The sequence below is a fragment of the Lates calcarifer genome, linkage group LG19, assembly GCF_001640805.2.
Source record: "Lates calcarifer isolate ASB-BC8 linkage group LG19, TLL_Latcal_v3, whole genome shotgun sequence".
In the NCBI taxonomy this organism is placed as follows: Eukaryota; Metazoa; Chordata; class Actinopteri; family Centropomidae; genus Lates; species Lates calcarifer.
In genome coordinates this window covers 3466046-3480724 of record NC_066851.1, presented here as the reverse complement: position 1 = coordinate 3480724, position 14679 = coordinate 3466046, and the positions used below count along the sequence as shown (strand labels likewise).

Sequence of the window (14679 nt, the reverse complement as noted above, 5' to 3'; positions counted from 1 at the left end):
CTTCAAGATAATAATGGTGTGTTGTCAGTACACTCTGATATCAGACATGAGACTGTGGTCTCTGCTAACAAGCCCTGTGCTGCCGCCCCCTCCTTCTCTTTGTGCCGATGGCCAGATCAGCACTGTTGCATCTTTCAAAATAGCACAGCAGGGGGAGAATGGCCAAAACGGAGTGTGCAGGAACTCTTTAATTTATTATGTGGCTGACGGGGAGTGATATCAATGATTCAGCTATCTTATCTGGGCTTGTGATGTGCATCTTGTAAATATATTCTCTCATTCCCCGCCTCTCTCTCCTTCACTTGGCACCCCTCTCAATTTCTTCGGTACTTTGCTGTTATCATGGCGATCAATAGTGAGGTGATTATTATTCCTCTAGCAGGGCCCACACATAGACACATGCTGACCTCACTCATCACGTATCACAGAAACACAGGAAACAAAAAAACAAAACACACACACACACACACACAGCTAGAGGTTGTAAGGTGGACTGAAGATAACCTGCAGTTACAAGGTTAATGTGTGGCACCGTAATGCTCCATGTCAACCAGGAAAATTAGTGTTGCACAGACTCACACTTTATCATGTGTTGAGGAGTGGCACGCACTTCATTAGATTCATGAACAACCACAGGACTGCAAACAGACAAGGAAATTCACAGAGATTCCCTCTGCCAGTCATCCTGCTGTTGCTACTGCTTTCCTTGCATTCCCACAGAGAACATAATGCCAGATGGACACTTCTGGCTGCAGAATTGAGATCAAAATCGTAGCAATGTGCAGGTTTTTTTTCCCCTCCTGACTTTAATTTTCCTACTTACATCCTGAAAAATAAAAGTGGTAAATAGTTTTGTCCATGACCTCAAGATATGATTTGACTGCAGTCCTATAAGTCATGATTAGGGTTGAGTATAATAACTGGTTTTAGTATCTCACATTGTGGAAAGCTGACATTTTTTTCAACAACTTTATTCTATGTATTTATATAAGTCACACCTTTCAAATGCATCAGTGTTTAAAACTCCTTGCCTTATAATAATGCATGTTACATTATTCCTTAGGTGTCAAGTTCAGCTCTGTGTTGTCAGTAGTAGAAAGGACGTACTATGTAGGTGGAAGCAGTGTTAGCACGACAGTATGTAAGAGTCAAGGTACATGTAACTGCGCAACAACTGTGGACAAAAAAGTGTTGATTTTTGTTTTTACAAATATTACACCAAAAGAAAAGAGAAGATTAGAAAACATGAATGATGCGAAGAATCTAAAAGACAGACAGTGACTCAAAGTATCAGTGCAGTGAACTGCTGAAATACAACAACAAAGTCAGTGAAGCGCAATATACAGTGCACGTCAGTTGTTATGTTGATGAAATTCAAAGAAATCATGGAGTAAAAAGTTTTTTACTATATTGTACCACTAATAGTATTATTTCAGGAAAATTCAGTGATTATCACCATAATACCATTTACCATGATATTTCTAGCCACAGTAAGAGAAATGAAATTTTGATACTGTCACACTCCTAGTCACTGTGGTTCAAGTTCAATTTACTTTTTCTTCGTAGCTGATAAATAGCCTGATTTTACTGTCAGTCTTTCATTGACACATACTTTTTAACCTGCCTATATACTGCACATTTCACCTAAGAAATATGTGGTGTGTTCCTACTGGCAAATTGTCTTTATGCTATCAAGCTAACCAATACTGAGGGTTGGAAGGATCCTGACTGTGTGTTGATAATCTCTGGTTATTGTGTTTTTAACAGTGCTGTTTTGCTTAATGGTATGACTTGTTAACTCCCATCAGTAAAGACTGTTGTGTGAACGTGGAAAATAGAATTTGGTATAGCAGGAAAATCTTGCATAAGGATCATAATGTGTCAGCCCCTCACAATAATTTAAATTAACTGATTAAATTTTGGTCTGCACCAATAGCATAGCATCAATACCCAGCTGTAGTCATAATATGATTTGAGTAGATAACACTGAATACATAACACATTATTAAAATTACATAATATGTGAATGTGGATAAAATGAATAAATATGGCATTTTTAAAATATTTTAAATACATGTCCTGACGTGCAAAAGTTGTGGCAAAACTCATCTGTAATATTTTCACTCACCATGATGAGTCAAATTAAATGCATATTTCTGTGCACTGCACAGAAATATCTTGTAATGACATGTAAACACATGCTGAGAGCTAAGCTCTAAGAGTTTAACTTACATGACTCTTACATGACTCACTTCTGTCAGATTTAAATGCAGGCTGTTGGAATACATCTGACTGGTTTTAAGTCAGGTGCATGTAGAAATTTGCCATGTAAAAAAAGTGACTTAATACTGAGTGGCAAAGCTTATAGAAAATGTGTCTCATGTTGTTCTCTTTGAGTTTTCTCTCCTCCATGCGACCAAAGTACTACTTTGGTAAATTCCTCTTCCTGACACTGGTTTAATGGCAGCCACAATATTATTGAGCAGGTGTGGTGTTATCAAGCTGGGACATCTGTGCTTCTTCAAATTTCCAGGATAAATTCAAACAGGAGGAGATGTCTTTACATATCTCTATATATATAAAGAAATAATAATAATAACTAGATAAAATGCATTTCCTGTGGAAAATGCGTGTGAATGCTTCAAGCATCCGCACTATTGCTCTTCAAATCTTTATTTGTATTAGTAATACAATTTTTTCAAAAGCTATAAACACCCGTCCACTGCTGGACTCGAAACCGGCAATTGCATGATTCAGAAGCAACTGCTCTACCCCTTGCGCCACAGAAGACCACAGGAGGTAAGGCAAGGTGTTACAATGAATTGTAGTGATAGTAAAATTGCAAAATTGTTATAAATAGCAAAATAGCATAAAAGCATAAAAGGTGGAATAAGCAAAACAGTAAAAAGCTTCAAAAGTGAAAGATTTTCATAGCAGAATGGGTTCTACAGCATAAAGAGCAGTGTCTGAAGAGGGCATCAAACCGGCAATCTCAGGGTTCAAAGACGATTGCTCTACCCGTTGCGCCACGGAAGACCACAGAGTACGACAAGGTGTTACAATGAATTGTAGTGATAGTAAAATTGCAAAATTGTATTAACAGCAAAATTGCAAAAAGCGCCAAGTATTTGTAACAATATCTATTATTATTATTATCATTATTGTTATCATCGCTTTTATCAGGAGAGGTTTTTGATATTTGTCTGGAATCGGGGCTTGAACACGAGACCATGGGTTGGTAGGCATATGCGTTACCGATCTCGCCACTGAAGTCCACAGTGCAAAACCTGGCAGTAAAAGCAATTGTAGTGATAGTAAAATTGCAACATAGCAAAACTGTTGTAAACAGCAAAAAGCATAAACAGTTGCAAAAAGTTGAATAAACAAAACAGTGAAAAGCTTAAAAAGTGAAACATTTTCACAGCAGAATAGTTTCTTCGGCAGAAAGTGCAGTGAAATTTCAGTGTCTGAAGCGGGGTTTGAACCGGGAACCTTGGGACTGGGAAAGCTCCCATAGGATCCATTTCATTTTTAAATTCATTCAAAAAATTGTATAAAATCATACAAGCATAAGATCAAAAAGTTGTATACATCCTGGAATGTCCTGAATGAGCTGAACATTTTGATACCTGAATGGTTTTAATAGCACAAAGCATGCGGGACTAGTTAGGGGCCGAAAAACGTACGGAAGAAGTGGCCAAAAGTTTATGGAAATAGAAGAACAATAGTGTGAATGCTTGAAGCATTCACACTAATAATCTGTATTTCCTGTGGTGATTTAAATCATCAGTATTTGAATTGCAAAAAAGCCACAGAAACAAAAAAGAGAAAAACAGCTATGTGTGTGCAGAGTGTATTGTAATACTGTATTTTCAGACCAGCCCCAGCAAGAGAGCTCACCTCATAGTGCGAAGGTCCCAGCCTCGTATGGCCGTGTCATTTGCTGTGGCAAGCTGACTGCAGTTGTGGTGGGGGCTCCACTTTCCTGAGGTGAACTTCAGCTGACCTTTACCCTCCAGTGTGGCAGTGCTGGAGACCTGCAGCAACACAGAAACGCTTTCATTAACATCTCTGAGAAGAGGCATGAATTTCATCTAAATATCTGTGACTGGTTCAGCCAGTATTGTGCATTCAAACAGTATAATTAGGCATTATTAGAGGTCATTTTCTCTGCAGGCTACATTCAAGACTACATTTGTTCAATATGACATATGGCATTACTAGAAAACCAACTCCCTGCCAATTTACGTCACGCTGAAACATGTACGCACTCACTACAGCTGCTTTCACCCATGCACTGCAACCCTCAACTTATCTTAACATTACCCAGAGAAGCTGAATGGGAGAACACACATGTCTGAATCAGCTGGACTAGACATTAAAGAGACTTTGTTCTGCCAACTTCCTAGTACAAAGTCTGCGTAATGTCCGATGTGTGAATAGAGCCAGTGATAGTCCGGAGAATTGACAGCAAGCAAGTGGTTGTGTTGATGACTTTTCTATCCTGCCTCCTGCACGCTCTACCCAGGCCGTACCCATAACCGAAACCAAACGGAGTATTTCCAGTGAGTCAGAACGTGTCTCAGAACATGTCTTAACATATAACCATATAACTTGCAACAAACATCTACCACAAAATGTGATTTGGTCTGATTCAGCCTTTCTTTTAACACTTACAACTAATTTAAAGCTGCACTAATCAAATTTTATGACAGGATTTTACACATAGTAAAAGATCAGACGACTATGTGAAATGGGTTATTTACAGAGTGCTGTTTCTGAACTCTGCAGTTTTAAGCCTCTTTTAGTTTGTCGACCCCTCTTAACTGCTACCCCACTAGATATGGGTAGCAGTTAGGAGATTTTGGAGCCAGGGTATAATCATATTTATTTTACTGAATAGGAGATATATGTTTTTCTCAAGAGTTGGTGGAGAGGAAACAACTGTATAATTCTTAAAATAATTCTTCAAAAAATAATAATAACAATAAAAATTGTTAGGGTGCCCAAAAAAATATCAGTTTTTGCAGTTTTAAATTACCTGCTAAGATATAATATAGGCAGTGATGGGACAGGATAATAAAGCCGCATCAAATTCCATGTTTTAAAAAAGAAATTTCAACAAAAATGAAAAGATACCACAATCACCAAAAGTTTTATTATTATTTTCTCATATTTCTTGCTATTAAATTTGTAGCATTTAAAAAAAAACTGAATGCAACAAACAAATGGATCCCTCTTTATTTGTAGAGCTACACTCTCCTGTTTGCAGGAAGCTCCAAACTGCGGATCAGTACGTTCTGTTCTCGTTTCAGTGCCTGAGAGCATTTGAGTTTTTCTTGACAGGACCTACACAGCAAGAACCCCGTGTGGAGACTGAGGGGCAACAGCATGCACCTGTCACGCATCTGTCCTGTAGCCTCCTGCTCAGTCAGCAAACCCCACTGACCCCTGGCTCTCCTTGGTCCCAGTGGTGGAGATCTATACAACTCAGATCTGTTATATAGATCTGAGTATAGATCTATACTCGAGATCGCTCAGAGTTACTTATGGATCAACTGTGGAGTCAAAGATGAGCCCTCAGAGCATTTTACTGATGATTGCTGAAAGCTGAATCAAACTAGTCTGTTTAGGCTGGTTGAAACTCATTTAAATTCATTGTAATGTCTTTGGTATTTCAAGAGAAAAACATTTAACTGACAAAATGTCACTGGATACAAAAATTAGAACAGTTTAGCTGAAAGGCAGTCAGGTTAAATTGCAACATTTAAGGCTTTTCAAACAAGATGACATGCTTGTCATTGGATATTTATCAAACCTGCTACATATATTTCACAGGGCAACAATAAAGGTGAAATTAATCAAAGTCAAAACACTTCAAGGGCTTTAAATTATAAAGCATATCACTTCATCAGGCTACTTTAAAATTGGAATCCAATTAATTCATCAGGCTGGTTATGGAAATGATTATCTTTCCCTTAAACTAGGATGCATCTAATAATTCTAAACTGCAGCATCACACTGCTCCATTTTTCTCTGCTCTCTCACTATCTATGGGTTTTTATCCTGATCCCCACACCCCACTCCCATTTCTGCCTGTTGGAGCAGGGATCATCGATCGCCCCGTCACCACACAGCTCCCTGGTACACACTCATTATTTCAGCTAGAGAAGACAGAGGGAGAGCAAGCAAGAGAAAGACAGGCCAACAGAGCAGAAAGGAGGGAGGGAGGAAGACTGAGAAAGAATAACAGAGGATAAAAGGAGGGAGAACAAAGAAGGTAGAAGAAGAGAAAAAGAGAGAGGAGCCGAAAGAAAGCAGCTGAGGAGAGGCTGCGGAAGATGGGAGACTGATAAAATCAGACAAGGAGAGAAGCAGGGTTCCCTCTGTGGCCTTGATGTAAAATTCCATGACTTTTCCATGAATGTTACTGATTAAATCGGACTGCCTCCATAAACTAAAAATGATTGATTTATTAGAGGTGATTCACAAGAAAACATTTTTAATGTTGGGTTAGGATTACTGAGCATGCTGATCAGTTATAGACAAGAGCAAAACAGACATGGTGAAATATTAAAGACAAAGAGAGAATCTTGAGAACTAAGGATGTTCCTAATGAAAATTTTCCCCATTGATTAAATGTAAATTTAAAGTTAGACTAGACTAGTCTAAAAGTAAGAAAACAATCAGAAAAGGAAACATTTTCACTGGGATCAAAGCATCTGTGGGAACCAATGCTGTTGTTGAGTGTGGCTAACATTAGCAGCGCTAGCACCTGCAGCCTTCTTTCCTCGCGGGTTAATGTCAACATGCCTGTGCTGAATGTGGTTATGTATTGCTCCATTCGAGTGGTTTTATGCCACTTTATTTGGACACTGTCAACATACAAACTTAGTTTCATTTTCTAGATCAAAATACTGCCAAACCTAACTGTGCATGACAGCTATCCCTGCATGTCCGGCAGCAGAAGCCGTTGAAATATGCTCCTCCGGAGTGGTACTGGTATCTACTGGACCACCTATTAGTCATAACATGACGATCCACATTGAATAATTTTTTTTATATATATAAAACTAATGTTTCATCACCACCATTTACACTCAAATCTCTCACCCAAGATGTGTTACTCTGACTCATGAGAGGAGTCAAGTCGTACATAGTGGTCGCCAGATACATTTATGCATATGCCCTTGAGATTAGGATGGGTCTTTTAATATTTTACATGAGGAGAGAGAATAAGAACTTTGACATAAAAATACCCAAAGTGTTTTTTGATATATCTTTGGTATATACCAAGAGAAAAAAGAACAATTAATACAGGGATTTTCACTGTCTTGAATATTTCTTGTAACAGACACAGCTGGGTTTCTGTTTTAACTTCTGTGGGGAAGACAAACTCAAAAACACTATGTATTGCAAAGAATATCACAACAAGAATGTAACATGCTGCCCGACACAGTTCAGGATCTTCCTGCAAAGTGACTCAGTTGCAGAACTTGATGATAGTCCCTGAATTCTTCAGAAAATTGATTGTTCCCTTACTTTTTCTTGACAGAACAGAAGCTCAGCAAGCTCCATGATCAGTGGGAGGCCTGGTGCAGAAGTCTCCCTCTCTGCGGCTATGCCAGTGGTACAACAGAAACGACTGAGTTTCGTGCAGCCCAGGTTCCCAGCTTTATTAGTGCACTAACCAAATTAGGGGCCCTAACAAGGCAGCACACACCACACTGGGGGACGCATTCATTTAGGATGCAAGCGGCACTAATGCAAAGCTATCTGTCAAATCGCCATGCATTTATGCTTTCTCTAGACTCCAGAAGAGAGAGTGTGTGTGCATGTGTGTGCGGTTGTGTGTGTGTGTGTTTGTGCGTGTATGAGCAGATGTGCAGGACAAGGTGTGTGGGTGTGCCGTGAGCCAGCAGAGATGTTCCACCAGCAATTCTAATTGATGAGCCATGCACACGGAGAGACACACACATACGCACAAAGACTCAAATCTTACTTCAGACAGTGCACACTGATATGCTTATGCACATGATCCTCTCTTATATATGCATACACAAACTCTCGCACGGAACACCCACACAGAACACACACAACTCTACACCAGGCCCTTGAGAGAGAGATACATCCACGCTGCAGCTGGACACGGCTTGAGATGAACACATCACCCTCTGACAGATAGAGGGAATGGGAGAGAGGAGAATGGGATGAAAGCAGGGAGGAGGAGGGAGGGAAGGAGATTAGCATTCTCATCAGCCGTGGAGGAATTTGTCTTGCCTGCCAAATTCTTTCTCTTCTTTTTCATTCCCTTTCTCCTCATCAAGCCCACTCTCTTTCCTTATCCATATCCAGCCTCTTTCTCTCTCCTAATCTCCATCTTTGCAATCAGCAGGGCCCTTCATCGCTCCCTCAGTCTCTGTCTTCCCTCCATCTTCCCTTTCTCATTATATTCCTTTCCTGCACATTACTTTCCACCTCTCTCCTTCTCCCTCAATGCAGGATTTATGTGTTGTCCACTGTCCGTGTCAAAGGACAGGATCAACAACCCACTCGCCTCCCTGGTCCTACTCAACCTCACACCGGGGTCACTGCACAGTAAACCCACACAAACACACACACACACACACACACACATATAACAGTACTGAACTGATCATGAGCAGAAAGAATACATGTATAACAGTAACAGGCACTGAGGGACAGTTCAGACATGAGTAGAAATTCATTAATGTTGAATACTCCTCTTTCAACATTCATGGTGTCATGTGGACAAAGGTTAAATTAAAATAATCACATTTATAGTGGGTTTATTTAACATTGTTAAACCTTTTCCAGAAAAAGTAAAGGTTTAAATTGTCCACCAGGTGAGAGGTGAGATTTGTCTCTAGCAGCACTGCCATATCTAGCTTGTAAGACAAGATGGTATGTTGTAAATATAACAGTGCAATTAGCCATATTCCTGGCCAGCTGAAGAATGTGATGTTTACATTTCAGAATTCAACGTGTTTTCTGACAATTGCATATAAAAATGCACAGACTATTAACATACATTGTCCTTTGTGGCACAAACTGAGGTGACAATACATCCGCAATCTTTCAATCTTAAAAATCTTTCAATTTCTGCATAAACTTTGTACCTATCTAAAGGCTTTATGCCACAGGATTGCAGCACACAACTGGTGTCTGTACAGTCTGTACAGTGGATGGTTGCTGTAAATGAAAAAAATATTACAAAACAGACCACAATTTGAACAAAGTGAGGGGAAGAGTAGCTTTGAGTTTAATCTTGATGGACCTTAGAATGAGACTTCCTGTGTTGGTGAGTAAAATTAAAGTTCTGTGATTGTGAAAAAATGGCTTAATTTTTTCATGTTTCATGCACTTGCCCACCTGTTGAGAATATGGTGAAGGATGACTCATCTGACTATATCACTTTTTTTAACATCTCTGCAGACGCATGCCTGTGGCCAATGCCTTTTGCTCCATCGCAACCCTACAATAATATCCCTCTGTATGAAATTGTTGAGAAACTGTTCCTCCTGACACAGTCTGAACAGGATCATTAAAAGCTGTCAACTTCAATTTCCGACCTTCTGTACTGATGTCTTTCCTATAGATCTCAATGCACATAAGTCACTGTTCCTACTGAAACATTAGCCATTAGTCTTTGTGACTGAAGCTCCTGGCATTCATGCCCCAACAATGAACCTTCTTTCACAGTCACTTAGATATTTTCCTCTTGCCATCTTGGTACAAAATCAGAATCAGATGAGTCTGCTCAACATTTTTGCAGCATTTGCGTTCCATGCAGTGAACCCCAATGAAAGCATAGGGCATTTGTTATGTTTCCTCACTCATTTATTCAGGTTTTTCTTTTGTCACCCATCTGTTCACATGGCTAGTGCCCGTATGCATGTAGTAACAAATTAAACCCATTTTAAAGCAGTTAGAAAACTTTTTCCAAACTTGAATTTGCCAACAGAGCCTGAAAACTTTCAACACAGATGGAACAACGCTAGCTTGAAGCTATTATCCATACAATAGGCATGGTAGGAACAAAAACTTGCCTTAGGCCATGTTCTTAAGGAAGAGAAATGAACACGGCAGACCTTTCAGTCATCCAGGAACACGACGAACCTCCACAATTCGATATTTACATCGCATATTTTTTCCAACTGCCTGACAGAAATATATACAGACAACTGGCAGCTCCATCTAGTGAACAATTCATATCACTGCATTTTCTGTAAAACTGGGACGATATTAAATCACCTAGAATAAAACTTACCGTTGTGATTTGAAGAATTAATTCAAAAATTAATCAATAATCAACTGATCACATGCCTGGCTGACACATTGACAGAGCAAGAGACTGAGACAGCAAGGCAAGGCAAGAATTTTCAAAAGGTCAGATTACTGACTTCAAATGAACACTGCACACAGACAAACACATTCGTACTATCTATTAGGTGCATGGCCTGGCTGTCCCTTTGTGTAAATCTCTCAACGAGCACATGAATTACCAATGACTCATCTATATTCTTCATAGCTCATGGTTTCTAATGGAACAACACACACACACACACACATTAAACCATGGACTGACACACCACTCTATTACTTCTTCCTCACACACATGCACATCTGACACACACAATTATCTTGAGTCTTTAAATACATAATGGGCATTTTAATTGCAAAGCTGGCAGGTTGGAGACAGGGAATTTACAGTGAAGAGCCTCTTCACCTTGCATTAAGAAGGACACAACTATAAGTGAACTGACCAAAAGTACTTACACATGTGGTGATGCATTTACTTTTAGTCTATTAAAAGCTATTGTTGTCGATTTCTGTAGATTAGGGATGAGAAAAAACTCAACATAAAGCTATTGTCTGTGGTTGTCCCTTAACAATGTCTTTGCAAGTCAGGTCCATAAAGAAATTGTTTTCCCAGTTTGGTTTAGAAGAATTTGTCTTGCCTGCACAGAACCCTGACCCCAACCCCGTCTAACACCTTTGGGATGAACTGGAACCCCAACTGTGAGCAAAACCTTACCTCCCAACATCAGTGCCCAACCTCACTAACACTGTAGTGGCCAAATGGGAACAAATCCCTGAGGCCAGGTTCCAAAATATTCAATTCAATTCAATACAATTCAATTTTATTTATATAGTGCCATATCACAACAAAAGTCATCTCCAGGCACTTTTCATATAGAGCGGGTCTACATAGACCATACTCTTTAAAATAGGTAATAGATATTGTGGAAAGCCTCTCTAAAAGAGTGGAGGCTGTTATGAAGCCCTTTTCAACCAAGCAGTTCCATGAACTATCTAACCATAGGAACTAAACATAGGGACTAAAATGAGATGTACAAAGTCCCTTTTGCACATCCCTGTGTTACAGCTGCATCTGAAGAACAATGAAGACCAATAAGAGATTTAGAAACGGAGAAGAAAGTAGCCACAATAAAACAAATCAACGTTCTATTTCTCTCATTTACTTGCTCCCTCTTTCTCTGCATTCAGCTTGTTCACACACTCTCTCTGTATCTCTCTCTTTTCTTAAACTAGTTGGGAAGCTGACAACACAAACAAGAAATGTCCCTCAACTTATTCCTCGTAATGTTCAACCCTAATTCAGGGTTCCTGAACCATCTGAAAGTACAGACTGTAGAGCAGCGTATATTGGCACTAAGAACTATCATATAGGAACTAGGTTCAGTCCCTGATTTGGATATAATATATAATATGTATATAAAACTGGCAATGCTACTTCAGTGAACTGTGAAAACAGTATACAGTGAATGACTTTTCCTTTACTTATCAAACAAGACCATTAGTAGAGTGGAGGAGACTTGACCAAAATAATATTTAGGAGCCACAGCTTACAAACCTGACCAGGCTGTGTTAGAATGTGTGTGTGTGTGTGTGTGTGTGTGTGTGGTGGTGCATGTGTGAGACAGAATGAATAGTGGACACTCTGCTGTTGTAGCAGAGTGAGGATGTTTGCGTCTGATAACACCAAGACGATATGGTGGTTATCAAATAATGAGTTAGCTATTGTGTGATACTGTGTGTGTGCCTATGTATGTGCTGCTCTTTACAATGTGTGTGTGTGTGTGTGTGTGTGTGTGTGTGTGTGTGTCTTACTGTGGCCTGTGTGGAGCTCTCCTGCAGGTCCCAGAGTAGTGCGTGGTTATCAGCCAATGAAATCACACGTTTGCCATCTCCCATGGGTTCCCAAAGCACACTGAAAATACACACATATATATACATGGTCAATCGGAATCCAGATATTGGCCAAGCATGTATACAGGCTAATCCCTGCATGATGCAGATATAGGAGAACAGAGCTTGTTGGTCAAATTTCAGAAGCTTGCTAAATACAGCACAGCTTAACTGATTTCAAACATTTGTATGCATTTGCAGATCATGTTAGGGAATGCTTGCAGATGCATGCATGCATTTACCCTACACACATTTTACAGGGTAACAATTAAGGCTAATATATTTTTGTAATATGCTCACAATGACAATACTAACATGCTGATGTTAATCAGGTATTATGTTTACCATGTTTGCCATCTCAGTTTAGCATATTAGCATAATAGCATTTGTTAATTAGCACTGAACACAACTGGAACTGGAACTATTTCTTAGGGAACAAATACTGGGTATGGTGAGTGACTGTGAGCAGCTTCCTGAAGTCTTGCTGTCAGAGCGAGGTTACCAGGTTTGGCATCATTGAGCTTATACAGCAATCAAAACCAAAACCTGTTCTCACTGACTGTATCTGGCAACATTTGCTATTCTCAGACAATCTGCACAAAAGTACTAAGCTTTTGATACTCCTTTTCTCATCTTCAGTCTAGGTAAGAAAGCAAATATGCATACTTACCAAAATGTTTTATTATTCCTATACAATGACTTAAGTCAGGTTTTGCTTTTTTTTTTTTTTTTAAATCTTACCCTAGTTCTCCTAAATCTCTAATTTTGTATGATTTCAAATGCATTTTCTTGGTTGCTATCCAATCCTTTCACATTTAGCAAGCTTCTGTAATGCAGACTCAGGAGTCAGTGTCATCACCAGCCAGAGGAGGTTGTGTGTGCATGTCACTTCATTTCAGCATAATAGAGTCCTTCAAAAAAAAGTGTGACGTCGCCTAGAGCAGGTTTGATTTTCACAAATTAGGCTGCAGCATCATTACGTTGCCAAGAAATTGACGATAGCATACAACTGAGTACTTACTGGCAAATCTAGCAGCCCAATTCTGTCAATCTAGTGTTCAGACACAGCAGTGGGATACAGGGTTGCCTCAGTGGTGTTCAAGAAGTGGTAGCTTTAACTGCATACTTAACTTTGATTCCTCCCTGCTTACCGCTCTCTGCAGAGTATTGATTCCGCACTGCATGCTTCGTAGAGTTGTGGTTCTCCACTTTGCTCTACCTAAAGTATGTATTCTGTGTGCAAACCTCAGGGACCTAACCATAGCTGACATGCTGGAGCCCAAACTGTTGCTTTATAATTCCCTTGGTGTTGATTGAATCACTTTGTTGTTTGGTCTTAGTATGGATAGGTTTAGCAACTAAATGTAGGCAGAGATGCAACTACATGGTATAAGAAAGAGGGCAAAACCCAAGTGAGAAAGCAGTGCTTTTAACTTTTAAGTTCTGTCAACTTTAAAAGCAATATGTCAGTGCAGTTAGAGACCCAGCAATAAACATAACCTTGGTCTGGAAAAGCTGCTATATGCTTGTTAAGGTTCCGATTTAGTGTGACTTTTCTACTCAAAGAAAAAAAATCTGTGTCTAATCTGGGTTAAAGGATGTAAAATGTCAGGGAGGTGCAGACATGGTCTGGCTGAAGGTTTGGATGTCTGAGCCTGTCACAACTGCAAAGCTGCCATCATTAGAGGTTTACGAAAGGATGCTATTTATTTAAAGAGCTCATCAATTAGACAACTCCATTTCCTTGGACTCATTTGTCAATTTTAAGCGGCAGCTACAATTCCAGTGTTTTATAGAGAGCGTATGTATAGAAGGTGAGAGTGTTGGTGAGAGATAAAAGAAATGTCAGAGGAAAGGAGGGGAGACAAAGTTAATGTTTAAGTTTGGATTTAATCCAAATTTCAAATATGCGTAGTCCCATTAGAGAGGTGGATTGAGGAGGATAGATAGAGGGAGGAAATGAAGGAGAGATGAGCTGTGTTTAGAGGGACTGTAAATTCTTGGCTGTTGAGGGACAGCTTTTACTGTCGTCCTGAAGAGCGGGAAGTTATAGGCTTGGGATGTACAGATACACACACTACAAACTTGTTTTCGTCATTTAGGAGGACATTGCACTGACTTGCATTAGTTGTCTAGAGCCCAAAGAATATTTAAAATGTTTTACTATTCCTGTAAGATGACTTAAGTCAGATTTGGCTATATTTCTAAATCTTCCTTTCCTTTTTATTTTTTTGGTTGTATTCTGCCTAGTGTCAGTTGGCTTCACCCTTTATCTGTTCTCTTCTCTCCCACTCTATGCTTGCTGTATTTTAAAACAGCATAATTCCTAATAAAGCCGTTCTCATTTACACTTTTTCCTGTTTCTGTTGACAATGGAGCAAGTATGTAAGTAGTAACAGTGACTGAAAGACAGCAGGCTGCTGCTGTGCAATGCTGAAATCCTGA

The 14679-nt window shown here is 39.5% G+C and overlaps 1 protein-coding gene across 1 annotated transcript in view; it reads right to left on the bottom strand.

The window, feature by feature from the left end:
- Positions 1 to 14679, bottom strand: part of eipr1 (EARP complex and GARP complex interacting protein 1) — a 46508-nt gene that overhangs the window by 18737 nt on the left and 13092 nt on the right. Inside the window, 2 exon segments of the mRNA XM_018695092.2 lie at positions 3901 to 4037; positions 12157 to 12256. Of these exon segments, the coding sequence (XP_018550608.1) occupies positions 3901 to 4037; positions 12157 to 12256 (237 nt within the window).